Source organism: Pleuronectes platessa, chromosome 13, assembly GCF_947347685.1.
Source record: "Pleuronectes platessa chromosome 13, fPlePla1.1, whole genome shotgun sequence".
NCBI lineage: Eukaryota > Metazoa > Chordata > Actinopteri > Pleuronectiformes > Pleuronectidae > Pleuronectes > Pleuronectes platessa.
In genome coordinates, this window is record NC_070638.1 from 22,008,603 (window position 1) to 22,024,812 (window position 16,210).

Consider the following 16,210-nt stretch of genomic DNA (forward strand, 5'->3'; position numbering starts at 1 on the left):
TGTTATTACATATTAGTTTGGATGTAGTCTATGATGTTTCAGTATTCTTTTTTTTTGGAGGATTGTTATTAGCAGACTGCACCTGCAGGCTTTCTGTCAATTGTGTCAATTAGTCATCTGAATTGGGTTTGTAGAAGGTGTGAAGTGATAAGTCTCACACCAATGACATGGTGAGCCTGTGAAGTGGAGTGGGAACAGAGATAATAGAAAAAATAGCAATAAGCAAAGAACAATGAAAGTAATCACACCTATTTCTCCATTTTCTTCACAGTACCAGGACTATGGACCTGACACTGCGAGATGCTCTGGGTGGGGGTGGAGCTGGGGTCCCAGGCGGGGCCCCTGCCGATGCCTTGCTAAAGAGAGACTTCATGGCCTCACTGGAGAAAGAGAGCTATGATGACAAAGTGGGAGAGACAGTCTCCAAGAGTGACTACCGACCTTTACTGGATGGGAAGGACACCAAGAGCGGTATGTCCCCCTGAGCGTCTATGAAAGATTTGAACAGGGAGTAAGAGTTTCTTAAGACAAATATTTGTCTGTGATGCAGTTCAGGCACTAGAATATCTGTCTTATTGCTGAACTACCTCATAAGAAAAGAAAGTCACATCTGGATCTTGAATCAGGCCTCAATAATGTATATGTATCAACTTGTGTTTCACCATCATGCGTCATCATCTGGTTTATTTGGAGCAATATCTGCATTGCCACAACAGTAACCTTTGCAAGGAACTAGTAATTCTTGCGAAAATTGTGTTTTCCACTGAGGAAATGCAGGTGAACAATGGTCTGTAGAGCCTTTTAGTTCCTTGAAGAATGTTCCAGGTACTTTGGTCAAAATTCAGCTCATGTCATTGGATATACAATAAACTGGGCTCATCTTAATTATTAAATTTAGAGCTGGGTGGTCATGAGGCCAGAATGGGACCAACATCAGTCAATCAATCAATCAATCAATCAAATTGTATTCGTATAGCCCATATTCACAAATCACAATTTGTCTCATAGGGCTTATAACAAGGTGTGACATCCTCTGCCCTTAACACTCAACAAGAGTAAAAAAACATCAGACACAATAGTTGAGGAAAGGCAGCAATAGTTAACATTTTCCACGTTGCTTGGCTCCAGAGATTTTTCAACATGGGTGTATTAAGGTTCATCATCGGTGTCAGAAGACCAGTTTGAACTGTTTAGTTATATCATGTATCTTTTTTTGTTCTATTCTTTAAAATCTAACTTTAATTAGTCTTTTATATTGTGTTGAGTTTCTTTTCTTATTGTGTTTTTTGTTTCACATATCAACCTAGTCCCTGGCCGGCCCAGTCATTCATTCTATCTCTTATTCCTTTTTCCCAAACTTGTGTGTTTGCTCTTTCTTTCCGTCTCTGTGCCACTCCTTCCTTTGCTATGTCATCCTACAGGGCTGTATTAGCATCCTCACCATCACACACACACACTTGGCCCTCAGCCAATGGCCCAGTCAGGTCCAGTGGGCTAAATGTTGTCTTGCTGTCAGTGTTCTAAATACAGTTCTAAAAACAGCCCAGAGCTGGAGCAACCAAGAGTTTTGCATCAGCTCTGAACCATGACACTAGGCAACAGGCCAGGCTGGGCAAATTTCTGTTTCTTTACAAGCCTGACCAGATGTATACGTAATATTCACCTCCTGTGCTACATGCTAACACTCTAAGCCAGCATGCTAACAAGTCATTTTGCCAAACTAATACCAATGCTTCACTACCATTCATTTCAGGGGACATATAAGTAAAAGCCCGGTCAAATGGGTCAAGCTCCTTTTATTAACAACATATATTACCAAATCATTACAAGCACTATATCACGACACATAACAGAGTGGAGGAGTTGGACATTGTATGGATGCATTCAAAACAAAACTGTGTCTTTTCTGACACTGAGATCAGTTTATTGAAGTCACATTGTATCTCATGTATATAATGTACAGCATCATAACTCGCTCATCATGATTCATGCTAATCACATAGTATAAAGGTTAGTGAAGGAGAGCAGATAGTGTCATATATATGGATAAGATGTTGGCAGGTTTGACGTATGTGACACTAAACAAAGGTGGCACATCAGACTCTGTTGCACGCAAACCACCAGCCTGTCATAGCCTCTCACATAGCGGCTGACATGCCAATGCACAGCTGGTATGATGATGATCACCAATAGCAGGGCACATATACTGCGGCGGTGTGTGTGACCTTGTGTGTGTATGTGTATGTGTATGTGTGTGTCTGTGTGGTTGTGTCAGTTTCTTGGCCCGACTTTTTAAAACCCTGGTGACTGTATGGGCCTGTAGGCTGTGTTCCTGTTGATACTGTGGAGCAGGCTGTGTGCTGACAGCAGATGTTTTACCACAGGGTTTTCTCAGATGTTTTAATATCACTACTCCTCAGTCCAGCACACCATTAAACCACTGACTCACATATGATGATATTTCAACCAAGGGGCCAAAGGTTGAGCCCCTGACGGATCCATTCTGAGTCCAGCACTTTTCTCATTCAACAGAACAAGTATAGAGGTAATTTGATACTGAGGTTGTGGAGATGGGTGTTGAGCCAAGGCGGCTGTATATTGCAATGTGTCATCTCTATAATCCAACAGCGTCAAGGTCTCCTGCATTTGTCAAACATTAAAAAGTGCCTGCTCAACACAGTGGTTTGAACAGCTCTTTACATTTATTTGAGATGATTGTCTCTTGTACAGGTGGCAAAAGTAGAACTATGTTGTTTGTCGGTTTTCAGCTATACAGTGATGAATTAAACATGATTTAGTTATACTGTATTAGCTTTTTTACAGAACCTCATTTTATTTTATAAGTATGTAACTTTGAGTTTTGGATTGTAGTTTGTACACAATACAATGACCAATTGGAGGTTTTAGGAGAACATGGAAAACAGATGATGGACAGCTGATTTGAGCTATGATGCTGTTTGTCTATAAAATGCACAAATATTTCACCACTGCCTCACTCATTCCAACTGGACAAAATTTTGCTCAGAGAGTAGGTAGCTACTTGACAACTATTCACAGTTTTTTTGTTTCCCAACATCAATAAATAATATGTTTGAGCAAACACACATATTGTTGTGTTAGTTCTGCTGCGCAGAATGGCGACAATAATATGATATGACTGCAGGAACCCAGTCCTACAATTTAAGTCTCATGTCCCTTTACCCACTGATGTGATGTGACTTGATTGCACAAGCGGCACTTGTACTGGACTTTAGTTGCCAACGTTCTGATTATGCAAGAAAACAATTTGGTTAGTTTCATGACAAGATTGGGGTTTGAGTTAGAAAAAGCATTTCCCAAAGGTTAGTGCCTCTGTTGTCATGGAATTATGACAACTTATGTTCTGATGTCATGAGAAATGCACGCTTAAGGTTGAAGAAAGATGAAAAATAATAGAAACAATGTTGTGGGAAAGACAAAATGTGTTCTGACCTCCTCCTTTGCTTGTTTCATAAACACAACGACTACTAGAGGTGCTCTGACATTTCAATGCATCTATGGGTCAGAATAAGTTGCTCACACTGACGCTTTGGCTTGGTTTTAACAGAACAGTCCCAACGCAGATGAAGCATATTCTATAGTTATCTAAAATTTTGAAGCATAGATTGATGATCAGGGTACATCCCTACCAGTCAGGGGATCTCTAGTCGGAGATGAGTGTCTCCCTATCTCTCTCTCTTTTCTTTTATTAACTGGCTCTTTTATTTTCTTTATTCTCCGCCTCTTCTCTGCTGCTTGTTTCCTCATTTGACTTGATTTACAATTGTGTGTTTTTCCTTTCATTAACGTTTTAACAATGTGGAGGCTGTATGGCAATTTGAAGCTGCAGCAGTGAGGAAAGGTGTAAATAAACCTGACTCAAGCTAAAACCTAATCTTTCCTAAACCGCTGCAGCTGCTCTACCCCCACCTTGTGGACTGGAGAAACTCCTTCATACAACACTCAGGCCAAAATACAAATAATACAAGTTTTTTTGTTGTTGTTGACTATCAGGATTCGTTTGAGGAAACCAAAAGTACCTTGTGATTATTTACTGAGAGTATACAAAGGCTAAACCCCTTAGCCAAATTGATCACTAAGTGTTAGATAAAATGTAGACTATAAACGAATTGTGTCCTCCCAGAAACTATGGGTAGGGTAAAGTCCGTTTTTAACTCACTTCTCTCACTCTCTTTCCCTCTTGCACTGACTTGCGAACACAAACACAGGTGGACAACTCTGACCAGCTACAGTTTAAACTTTGCTTTGTTTGAAAACACGCCACAATTATAACACTGATTACCACATAACGGTCGATACTTTTCAGAAATGAGTAAAATCTTTCTTCATAGCTGCATATTCATTCATTATTCAGCTCCGCCTGACTTTGCTCACATTGAGACAAACACCCTGATACACGCACTCAGGCACACAAACAGTGTGATCGGACACATGTGTAAACTCAGACTTGATGATAAAGACAGAATTTGTAACCTTAGACTTTGTATGGAGAGCCAGTGGAGACGATGGGGCGTGCTCGGTTTGGCTCGGCTCCATTGGCAGTGAGAAGTGCGAATGATAGTAACACAGAGAGGAGCAGTAAATAACTGAGAGAGACGGTAAAAACTGTAAAAAATTACAATTTTACTGTCCATAGACCCAAAATGATCACTGTAAGCAGATAACTTTATCTCTATAATTACTTAAACATCATTTGTTTAGGATTCATTCTGTCCCAAACGTTTTGATCCATAAATGATTGATCACTATATACCTGATCTGGTTTTCACTGGATTTCAGTTTGTTGGTATGCTTCAATTTTAATCATTTACAATTTGTAAAATTGATTTTATGTATATAAAAGGTAGAAATAAAATGCTTTATGTAACTTCTGTAATAAATAGCATCTTTTATCATTTCTTAAAAAAAAAATTTCTGCAGCAGCCTGCTGCACTTCTCCTTTTTTAAGATGGTAAAGTTTACATGTATGAATGTAAATTTTTTCACTGCAGCCATCGTTAAATGTGTGAAAGTCACAGATTGTAACATTCTAAACTACCTTTGTTCAGATGTACAGTGTATATGGAGCCTGATTGAAATCGAATCCACTGTGAGATCCTGTAGCAGCTTAATAGAGGTGGAGTTTCACTGCAGTCTGCTGCTGCGTTTGCTCAGGCATGATAACACATCTCCGCAGTGTGTGCGCATGCAGTATGTGCACTTGAGACACAGGGGAGAAAAGTGGGCATGTGTGTGTGTGTGTGTGTGTGTGTGTGTGCATGTGACCAACACATTGAACTCTGCAGTAGCGCTTGTATGTGGGTGTATCCGAGGCTCAGTTGACCAACAGTAGCTTATAGTTCATCACAGAGAGGCCCTGAGGCAAAATAGTAAAGCACAGGTTGTGGCATTAATTGACTTCCACTCTTTAACCGTGACACACAAACTCAAACCAACTAATGGAAGCAACTAGCAACCAGCTGCTTTTATCTACATGCAGTTAGATGTAAGAGAAATCCGATGGAGTAATACATTTTACAAATCACCACCTCCACTGCACTCCCCACCCACTGTAAGTAGGATGCATCACACTGATATAGATTTGTATAAATTATTCAGTAGCACAGCTCAAAATAGTAACACAAAGAGGGAGGGTTCCTGCCACGAGCAAACAACACCAACATTGATTTAGCCCTGGTTTAAGAGCTAAAAGTTTAAATGACTTTTAATGTGTGACTTGTAGTATTGTTGCACAATGTGATGCTTAAGAAAGGAAAATGACAATTCATTTATCACAACATTAATTTGATGTTGTAGTCACCAACATAAAAGCTGGATGTGGGACTATGGTAGAATCATTACAACAATGGGAGGCTGGACTAAAAACTCAAGCAGTCAGACACTGAGACAGTGTTTTCAGTCACATTTGATCTGAATCTAATCTGATCCAAATCATTTAAAATCTCTTATTGAATATTTTTAGGGTGTTGTGAGGGGACCTTAATAAATAACAATAAAGCAATAATAACAATTAAAATAATAATAATAATAATAAAATATTCTAAGACTTTCTAGACACCTAAGGGCACCTTACAATATATGAAGAATCCACTGTATCTATAAATTTACCGCACACTATTCCTTCTCCCTTAATCAAAAATAACAAGTTCTTATGTGATAATGATGAATTATGAACAGTGTGCGCTAGGCTAGCAGAGCTACGTTGTTTACCCATTTGATGTAAGTACGTGTCTGCAGATTACATTTCACAGTAGTGAAAAGTTGTTAGCATCTCTGGAACAGTGAGTCAGCCAAGTCAACTGTGTTGCTGAGTCAGCACATGTTGGAGTCCGTCGTCTTTTTTTTTATTGTGCAGATGCCTGACTTGTAACAAACAGGCCAGAAAGAAAACCTATCAAGGCAGCAAAGCTTAATTAATCAATTTGACTCATTTTTAAATCTATTCTACAAATTGAAATGGTTCATGTCTATGTAAAGCACGGTTGAATTGAAATTGAAAGTTAACATGAGATGCTTTAAGTTGACAGTAATATGAGATTTCCAGATTATGGGCTCAGGTCAGACCAACATGATGCAAAGAACAGAGACATTAGACATGTCAAACCTAAAGGTGGGTGATAGAACGATAATAATAGTTATCTATTAAAAGCAATTCAGTAAATATTCATTATATATTGATATAATGCAATACATAGTGTATACAGATTTGTTTTTGATTCTCTCCTCATAAAGAAGAGCTTTAAACCACAACTTGCACTCATAAACAAAAATCTGTCTATTATAAATTATAAATAATAATATGACATATGGGTGATTCCATCAACCATCGACATGGCTGGCTGCCATCAAGATGTTGATCCAACACTGAATCGGTCCAAACCGAGCACCCTGCCATTTCCTCCTTCTCTTCATACATTGTCTAAGTTTACAAAGTCTGTTGTTTTTACCCAGTCTGAGTTTGAGCGATGGCCTCATCCTGAGAGCGAGCAGAGTCAGTACGAGCTGAAGAATTAACTCATTTAAGAAAAGTAAGGATCATTATGTGTTGATCAGTGTTGATAATGTGGCGTCATTTCAAACAAATCCATGTACAAACTGTAGCGGATCAGAGACCTCAGCTAGTCTGTGTCGGTGTGTGTGTCTCTCTGTGTGCGCCTCTGAGTAAAGTAGGAAACTTTGTTTAAATCATTCCCCCCCGACGGAGTTATCCATTGTGATGTTAAGTGGACATTGCCCAACCCTATTGGCTGTATCGTTCAACACGAGTCAGGCCACATCTAGTGAGACACTTTAATCACTATAAACACACATTTTGCTTCTCAATTGCTGATTCTCCTCTCAGCTCTCTTGACAACGTGGACCCACTTAGTTGAAGGGAGGTTTAATACGCACTAGAGGTAAGAGTATAATCCTGCGATGAGCCTGTGTTTGTTAGCGTAGAAAAGCAGATCTCCCAAAGGTAGCAGCCCTTTTCAGTCTGCCAGTCCTGGATTTGCATCAAGTACTCAGTACCCCTGGGACTGCTCCAGTATAACACAGTGGGGCGGTGTTGCATAGTGGTTAGAGTGGTGGTTCTCCAACACAAAGGTTGCCGGTTCAAACCCCACTCTCTCCCATCTGCATGCCGAAGTGTCCTTGGCAAGATACTTAACCCCTAAGTGGCCCCTCATGAATGTTGAGTGTGCTAATTGAAGGTCGCTTTGGACAAAAGCGTCAGCTAAATGACATGTAATGTAGGTTGTTGTAATGCTCTTGATGGCATTATTTAAAGTGTTCACCATATGATATCACAAATCTTTTTCTCGCACTTTATTTCATTGATTTGTATTTTTTCATTTATTTCTTAAAATGCGTGCTCACTTTATATATATATTCCACCATCACCTTAAAGGGATAGTTTTTCCACTATTACTTACCACTATGACGATGGAGAGGTGGGTGAAGTGTTTGAGTCCACAAAACACTTCAGGGAGTTTCAGGGGGAAAACAGCATTGAAGCCAAATACAATTGATGTAAATGGTGACCACTTAATCAAAGGTAAAAATACAACAGAAATAAACATAAAGTGCCTCCATACTGCTCCTGTGTTGTCATCCAAGTGTCCCTAAGCCCTGACATTCAAATTCAACTCTAAACGGCATCATTTACACCATATTTTAAGCCAAAATCTCCACTCCGATTCTCTTCCTAGTTACTGCTGCATTAACTGCAGCTATCGCAAGTTCTTGCTGATCTTGTCTCGCGAGAACTCAGAAGTATTGCAAGAATTCACAATAACTGCAGCAGTAACTAGGAGAAGGATAACAGCAGACATTTAGGCAAAAAGAAGGTCATAAATGTCTAAATTTCGAGTGGAATATTTTTGGGGTGAACTATCCCTTGTATAATGATAAATTCAACCCCTCTACACCACCCCCTTAGTCTCTCATTCCCTGTCCTCCTGTCAAAAATGATCAATAGAAGAGCAAAGTTGTATTTATTGGCCACTGATGAAAGTCAGCATGAAATGTATTTCCTGTTCGGTGTTGCTTTAAGAACCAATGCCCTCCACTTTAAAAGGTTGCACCCACAAACCGGCCAGGACAGTTTAACAAATGTTTCCCGTTATAAACACACATGCTAGATACACAGTTACCCATACAATCTGAGTTATGGCCTCCTTTTCCTACCACTTTGGTGGTTGAGTTTTTTCCAAGGTTTATTGTCAGTGAATTGTCAAATGTGTATCTATCAATTTGTTTGCTCCGCGACGACGTGCCTAGCTTGAGGCTATCCAAGGCTAATCTTTTGGGGGCTTTTTAGAAGCAGCATAGCACTGAGAAAACATTCACCACTGGTTATTTTATCTTTATGTGATAGATTTTGATGTACGGACTAGTTACTGGTTAGTTTTGTTAGTGACAGTTATTTGAGCAGAAGTGAAAGGTTGTGTCTTTCACAATAAAATACATCCTTGTGGCTGATTATAGACTTCATTAATAAATAATCACAAAAACCTGCTTCACTTCTTACTCACCTTTCCCCCACATTAAGCTAATTTGTACCTTTTACAAATGAATTTAATATTAATATATTTGTACCCATTACACATCTTTTCTGAAGGGTAACACATTTACCTGCAGCAACCTGATCCGGCACGGAACCCAGGGTTTAAATTGTTGTGTTGACTTGAAGAAAAATGTAGATTTCAAAAAGAACTGGGAGCTTTTACTTCACGGCAAAACATACTGTTAGAATCTATATGTTTCATAATACCGACAGTACCTCAGCTCATATACAACAACATTAAATTGTTCATGTGTCAATGATATGAATCTAACAGGCAGTGTTTCACATTCAGCTCCCCATTTAATTAAGAACCATTTTTATTAGGTTCTTTCTGACTACAGCTCAGAGCTTGTCTTACCTGTCCCTCATCCCTCTGTCTGTTCCTCTCCTCTCTTCTCTTTGTCCCTCTGCATTCTCATCCCTCCCTTAATTTTCTTTGCTACATTAAGCGCTTGTCGATCTCTAGAGTAGGCGACAGCTGTGACTGTGGATGGGATGCCCCTGTTTGACACTAACCTCCACTGTCCTTGACATAAAGAGCGAGAGCAAGAAAGACTCAAGCGTTGTTGACAACATGCAGTCTGCACGCAACTATTAGCTGCATGAATTTAAGGACATAGTGCAGGAGAGCATGATGGAGAAGGTCGGGATTTTCACTCTGATATTTCAACTCTATTTTTACTATATTTTGTGCGATACTTTCAGGACTTGAAGAATCTCTCTGAACTCAGACTTGCATGATTTATTTAACTAACCTCTTTAACGTTAACCCTTTTTGGCTATTTTGGCTATTTTTAATTCTTTTCGATTTTGGCTTTGTATACCACATAAAATGTGATGACATTATTTGGTGCCTTTTGTTAATGGCCCATATTGCCTTTAAAACACAAATTTAAGCATTTGTTGAAGTTGAAAATGTAGGTTTTTAAATCTAAATTTATAACTGTAAAGCTGACATAAAATCATGCAATATGCAAATCATATAAATAAACATAAACAGTCACAGTTTATGTAATAGATTATCACTGTCTTTGTATTACCAAAGTGAAGGGAGTTCCCAAATAATGCAAATATAATAAATATATAACAAATATAATATATAAAAAATACTTTTTTTAAGCATCACGTTAGCATAGCAAAACGTGTATTTGTAAGAAGTGGGTCTGAACTTTTACAGTTAACTTGAGCAAATAAATTTACACAGTACATCATTTTTTTTGTGGTATTATTGTTAAATAGGTAGCCTGCATTTATATTGGAATACGTATCACCCCTTTAGCTGGGATATCTTTATACATTTTAGTACTGTATACAAATCTGTATGTTATATTTTTATTAAAATAGGTCAGTTGGTAAGCAGTTTAACTTTGGGTTATAACAAACAGAAAACATAGAAAAACAATGGTCGTGTGGATTGAAATAGAAATCTTATGGAAAGATGATCAAATCTTAATGATTACAGCAGAACATTAAGTTTGAAGCAAATAAAGCAGTGTAATGCTGACCTTGTTGTCCTACTGTAAGTGGCCTATGAACATGTTTACATACAGTGGCAGCAGATGGCCTGCCATCATCTGGAACTGCTGTGAGCTGGAGTGCAACTGGATTCAGTCCCGGACGGTTCTCTCACAGTGCACTTCAGAAAGCCCCAAACCACTCCAGAGGCCCTGCACAGCCGGCCGCCCTGCCCTCTGACCTGTGCAAAAAAAATTAGACTGTCCTCCTCTAAATACACAAAACAACATAGGTCATCTTAGCCAACCGCAGATTACGACCCATAGTTAGGATTTAATGTCAGATGATGTCTTGTGGTGGTAATACGAAGCAAACAAAGAAGTTTGCTGATGTTTTGAAAGAGGTTGTGGTGGCTGGATGCACTTTCCCACAGGAGACTACTGTTTGTTTTCATTGTATAACCAATAACTAGTTTTGTATCTTTGATCCATGATCATTTTCATATATTGTTTTATTATGATATCATGGTACATATTGCTCTGTATAGTGGACAATATATTAATTAATGAGTGATTCATCAAAACATTAAAAAAAATTGGAAACCTTCTCACTCAGACCAGTGTGCTGCAGTACAAAGGTGCTTTTTATTTGTTTTACTTTGCCATGTGTAAACAACACTAATAAAGTGTGGCTTTTAGATTTTTCCACAGCAAGAGTGCCTGCTGTGGGTAGACTCCTAGAGGTTATTACCATGAAGACAAAGGTCTAAATACAGCTTTCTCTATCCTGTCGGTCATATAAAGTGGAACAAGTGGCTTATCATTTATGTTGGAGGACTTGTTGGAAGAAATGTGTAAGATAAACCCTATATCAGCTCATTTAAAGGTGCACTCAAATGACTAAAATAAAAATTATTAATAATTATATTCCATACAGTTATTAGAGCCAGTCAGGTTTATTTTTCTCAGAAACGACAAGGCCACTCCAAAGATTGACATTTCCGTCAAATTAGCAATAAAATCAAAGTGGCATTTTAGTATAAATATAAATATTGCTTTCATTGAAGGACATGGCAAGAATATATGTTGTCCTTATTTTTAACGAATCCTAGATTTAATACACCTTACCCTGTAGTTGGCACTCTTCCCCAAGCAATTTTCTTTTTAACTTAAGAGGTTAATCTTCATAAAAAGGGTTCCTGTACAATTTTTTTAAATCCTCAGTAATTTCCTAAAAGAGCTTGGCACCGCGATTTTAAGCAAGCTTGACTCAAACATTAGAGCATTGGTTGAGTACTATAAATATCTGCAGATTAATACACATTAGATGCTCTAGTGCGTTTTCCCGGCAGCAGGAAGGTGTATGTGGGCTTGATTCTAATAGTGCAGTGCAGCCAACTGACTGCTTAGTGAGTAATGACAGAACACATTTTTTGTTATCAATCAATCAGGTCAAAACCCAAGTACAAAGCAGCAATTATGAAAAAAGTACACTTGGTGATGCCAAGTACACTTGGTTATATATATATTACATCACAATAACGGTGAGGCTAAATGTAAATCTGACTAGGTAATGGCCTGAATGGCAGTACTATGAAAGCCATGTGACCGACTCAATAGATCCAAAAACATTACATCTGTGTCTTTTTAAACTAAACACCCACTGTCATAGGTAACAAAGTAAAAAGCTGTCCCATTTAAGAAATAACAAAAAATGCAATTGTAACTAAAGTAAGATAAAAGGAATAAAACATGTATATATATATATATATATATTCAGAAATGCCTCATAGATATATTATTGGCATACTCTTCTATTACCTATGTGTATGCATCACGCTAAAATGTTTTGACCAACGCTCTCTGCATTCTCAGAACTTTTTACTCTGTTTTTCAAATTTCCATGCAGAAATCGTAAAAAAGGGCGTTTACTTATTCCGTACCTGTGGCTTGGATTATGATGCAGAAGGAACTAAAGCTCACAGAAAACAAGAATAAAAGAACTGCAGCAGATTCTATAAGATGTTGCTGTATTTATCTGCGTGTGTAGTTGGTTGTGTTTTGCTTCTTTTGATCTTGTTTTCAGTTGTGTATTTGTCCGGCACTATGTGTTATACTCTTGATTTTTAGTGTTTATGCAATCGAAAAAAAACTTTAAACAAGATGAGCTAAATAGGGAAAGTCAGCTTTGCATCTTACCAAAGACTGCAATGAAATATGCAGCGTAATGATGCACAAGTTCATGCAGTCGGTATCCGGTTCAGGGTGAGGCCATCAAACTGTATTTCTTCAAACTATGCAACCGAATTTTGACTTTTTTTCACTTGTGCAAAGTCTTAAGGAGCCTCCAGCACAGTCATGCTGCTCACCTCAGAGGACTGTCTAGGTTCTTATTGCAGGCATGCATACACACAGTGTGTGTGTGTGTGTGTGTGTGTGTGTGTGTGTGTGTGTGTGTGTGTGTGTGTGTGTGTGTGTGTGTGTGTGTGTGTGTGTGTGTGTGTGTGTGTGTGTGTGTGTGTGTGTGTGTGTGTGTGTGTGTGTGTGTGTGTGTGTGTGGGCGGGGATGTCTGAGAGAGATAAAATAAGAGAAGAAAAAGGTAAAAGGATGAGAACAAACTTTTTTAATGGAATTCTCCTCATGCTCCACATGGGTCTTATTTATTTATTCATTGTCATTGAGGCGCTACAAATAGGGTAACTATGATAATGTCAAGCCCCTGAAGCGTACTGCACCTTCATGCATGGATGCCAAGAACACAGCATTTTCGTAGCCGAGTAGCCTTCAAAGGTGTACGTCTCCTAGAGCTCACTTTTAATCTCATTGTATCTTATACAATGACAATAAAGCTGTCTCTTCCTTTCTAGTCTGTTCTATTCTAGAAAAGAGCAACTGTCTCTATGAGAGCTAACTGTTTGCATACTGCCCTGTTCTGTAATACAGAAGCACCATCAGATTCTTGCCTATGACTCATCGGTTTGAGAGCCACACATTGAATGAATGACAGTGTGGTCCATTTGATTTTAAATTGAGGACCTAACATATTGAACCTCGTGTTTGTCCGGAAAACATGTTTAACATAATAATGACTATTTTAATTAAAGTGAAAACTGGGACAATGTGGTAGACATGGGCAACACAGTCAACAAACTGAAGGCTCACTGCCCCCACCCCCCACTCCACCGTTGCTACAAAGCGCTGGTCCCCTATTTATTCAATTTTATTAATGTTGAATGTATTGCATGTGTAAATTGCTCCAAACACGGCACTGAACTTCCTTGGGTAATTTACAATACACATTGCCAAGTGTGAATTTGATTAAATGAACTCGAGATATGCGTTTCACATACAGACAGACAGACAGTCAGCATTTGGGGAATTAGTAGGTAGATGTTATTTAGAGAACAGTGGAGGCATTCATTTGTGTATCGTGTGTAACACAACACATTTACACAACTTTAACTGGACCATTCTTTCTAAGCTTTTCAGATAGTGAAACATCCTGAATGCAAACGTAGAGAAAGCATCAAAACAAAGAATGCAAAGCAGTACTGTAAAGTAGTGGCAGCTGAAGCGTGAATCGACGAGGGGGAAAGTAGACAGAGAGAGAAAAAGAACCCTGTGGCGTTCGGCTCAATATGACTCTGCAGTTAATGCGTCTGCTCTTTGTTTGTGTGCACTTGTGTATTTGTTTGTATGGTTCCAGTTGAACCTTTATAGACTGCATCCATAAATAAACACTTGCTGTCACAATCACTAAATCCAACCTCACATTTATTGCTAACTTGTTAAAATTTCATGATATCCACCACAACACTGATATTGTCCTTGTGCCAAAAATAGCTAAATTCAAAACTACTGTATCTCTTTAAAACAGCAACATATTTTAGATATAAAAAAAAGAATTGTATTGCATTTGTCTCAAAAATATTTGATATACCTTACAAATTTAAACATATTTTTTATAATGTTCTACACTGTCTCTCTCCCCCCTGGTATTTCAGCACCATGGACAGATCCATACTTGGAAAGAAAAAAGATCACATCACGTGTGTATTTAATACACCGTAGATAGACCCTTCATATATTATACAATCCAGCTCCTCCTTAATCAACTGGATCAATCAATACGGATATAAGCATGAGTAAAATGCACACACACACACACACACACACACACAAACACACACACACACACACACACACACACACACACACACACACACACACACACACACACACACACACACACACACACACAGTAGCTAATATCTGTAGTCACAGGAAAGGAGGTATATCTGCAGCACCTCTAGTTCATATTTAACATAAATATAAAAAAGCTTCTGTTGAGTCAGAATCTTTCTTTTCAGCTTTGTTTATTTTTAATAAATTATCTTCTTTTTTGACCTGAAATAAACATCTCCAGTCTGATACAACCACACAGTTACAAATATTATTCCGTCAGCCTGAGCCAGGACAGTTTATTTTGCTACTGCATTTGTGCACATTTGACAGTTGTGCAAAAACAGTAATATTAAATAAATAATGTATTTTCTTATTAATTTCTTATATTTCTTATTGACCTATATGTGTAAATGCTGGTATGTGTCATATACCAACACTCACACATATTGTTTCTCTAAGAAACGTCCACCATCAGCAAGTGTTGTCTAGGGAACTGCAGATGCTGGCATCCGCCTCCTGTGTAACCATGGCGATATTCCCCTCAGTGACACATCGGTGTCTGGTTGCATCACCGTCAAAAGATCCTCTACACACATAGATGCATTCACACACACACACACACACACACACACACACACACACACACACACACACACACACACACACACACACACACACACACACACACACACACACACACACATTGTGGTTGAGAAGTGGTACCTGTTTTGATGAAAAAGCAGTTCACAGAGAAGAGTGACACACTGATTTAGGCTCAGTTTTCTGTCTGTCTCAATGTGGGGAGACAGAAGAAAGGCTACATCATGCTGCATCATGCTGCATGTGTTTTAGAGGTCATGAATTCCCTATCTAGGTTGAATATCTTTTTCAGATATGTTAAACCTTAAAATGTGTGTCATAAATAACCTGGGCAGATAAAGAAAAGGAAAAGGAAAAAGGGTTATCGCACATCAAAATAAAGCTGCCCTGTTTTCGGTGATGATTGTGCTAATGCTCTATATCTCCTTCAGGTCCGGGCATGATGTCATCAATGATGTCATCAGGCGGATACCAAGACCCACCTGGGCAGCTTCCCTTCAGCACTGGAGGCATGTCTGGTAAGCGGGGAGGGGATGGTAGTTATTATTCACACAACTTTCCCAATTTCTAATAATGATAATGAAGATATATGTTTACAAAATAAATAACAACATGCATTATCAAAGTGCCAGCTGTAGGTCAATCCTCAAAACAACGATCAAAACAAAGAAACAAAAAAAGAGAATATACCCCTCTTAGTATATACAGTAAACTATAAAAAAGGTGGTCACTTTGTAAAGATCCTGTTGGATGTTCCCATAGTCTGACTTGGGCATTGCCCATTTGTTTTATTTGTCTATCCCATAAATTCATCCTGCCTTTTCACTTCTCCCTCTCATTTTCTAATATGTGAAAAACGTCTCCATCTTTTCACTACATCCC

At 38.5% G+C, this 16,210-nt stretch overlaps 1 protein-coding gene across 1 annotated transcript in view; it reads left to right on the forward strand.

Annotated features, from left to right (window-relative positions):
• Positions 1 to 281: 281 nt before the first annotated feature.
• map4l (microtubule associated protein 4 like) overlaps positions 282 to 16,210 on the forward strand; it is a 69,414-nt gene continuing 53,485 nt past the window's right edge. Inside the window, exons 1-2 of the mRNA XM_053438931.1 lie at positions 282 to 471; positions 15,760 to 15,846. Of these exons, the coding sequence (XP_053294906.1) occupies positions 282 to 471; positions 15,760 to 15,846 (277 nt within the window). The remainder of the gene's footprint in view (positions 472 to 15,759; positions 15,847 to 16,210) is intronic.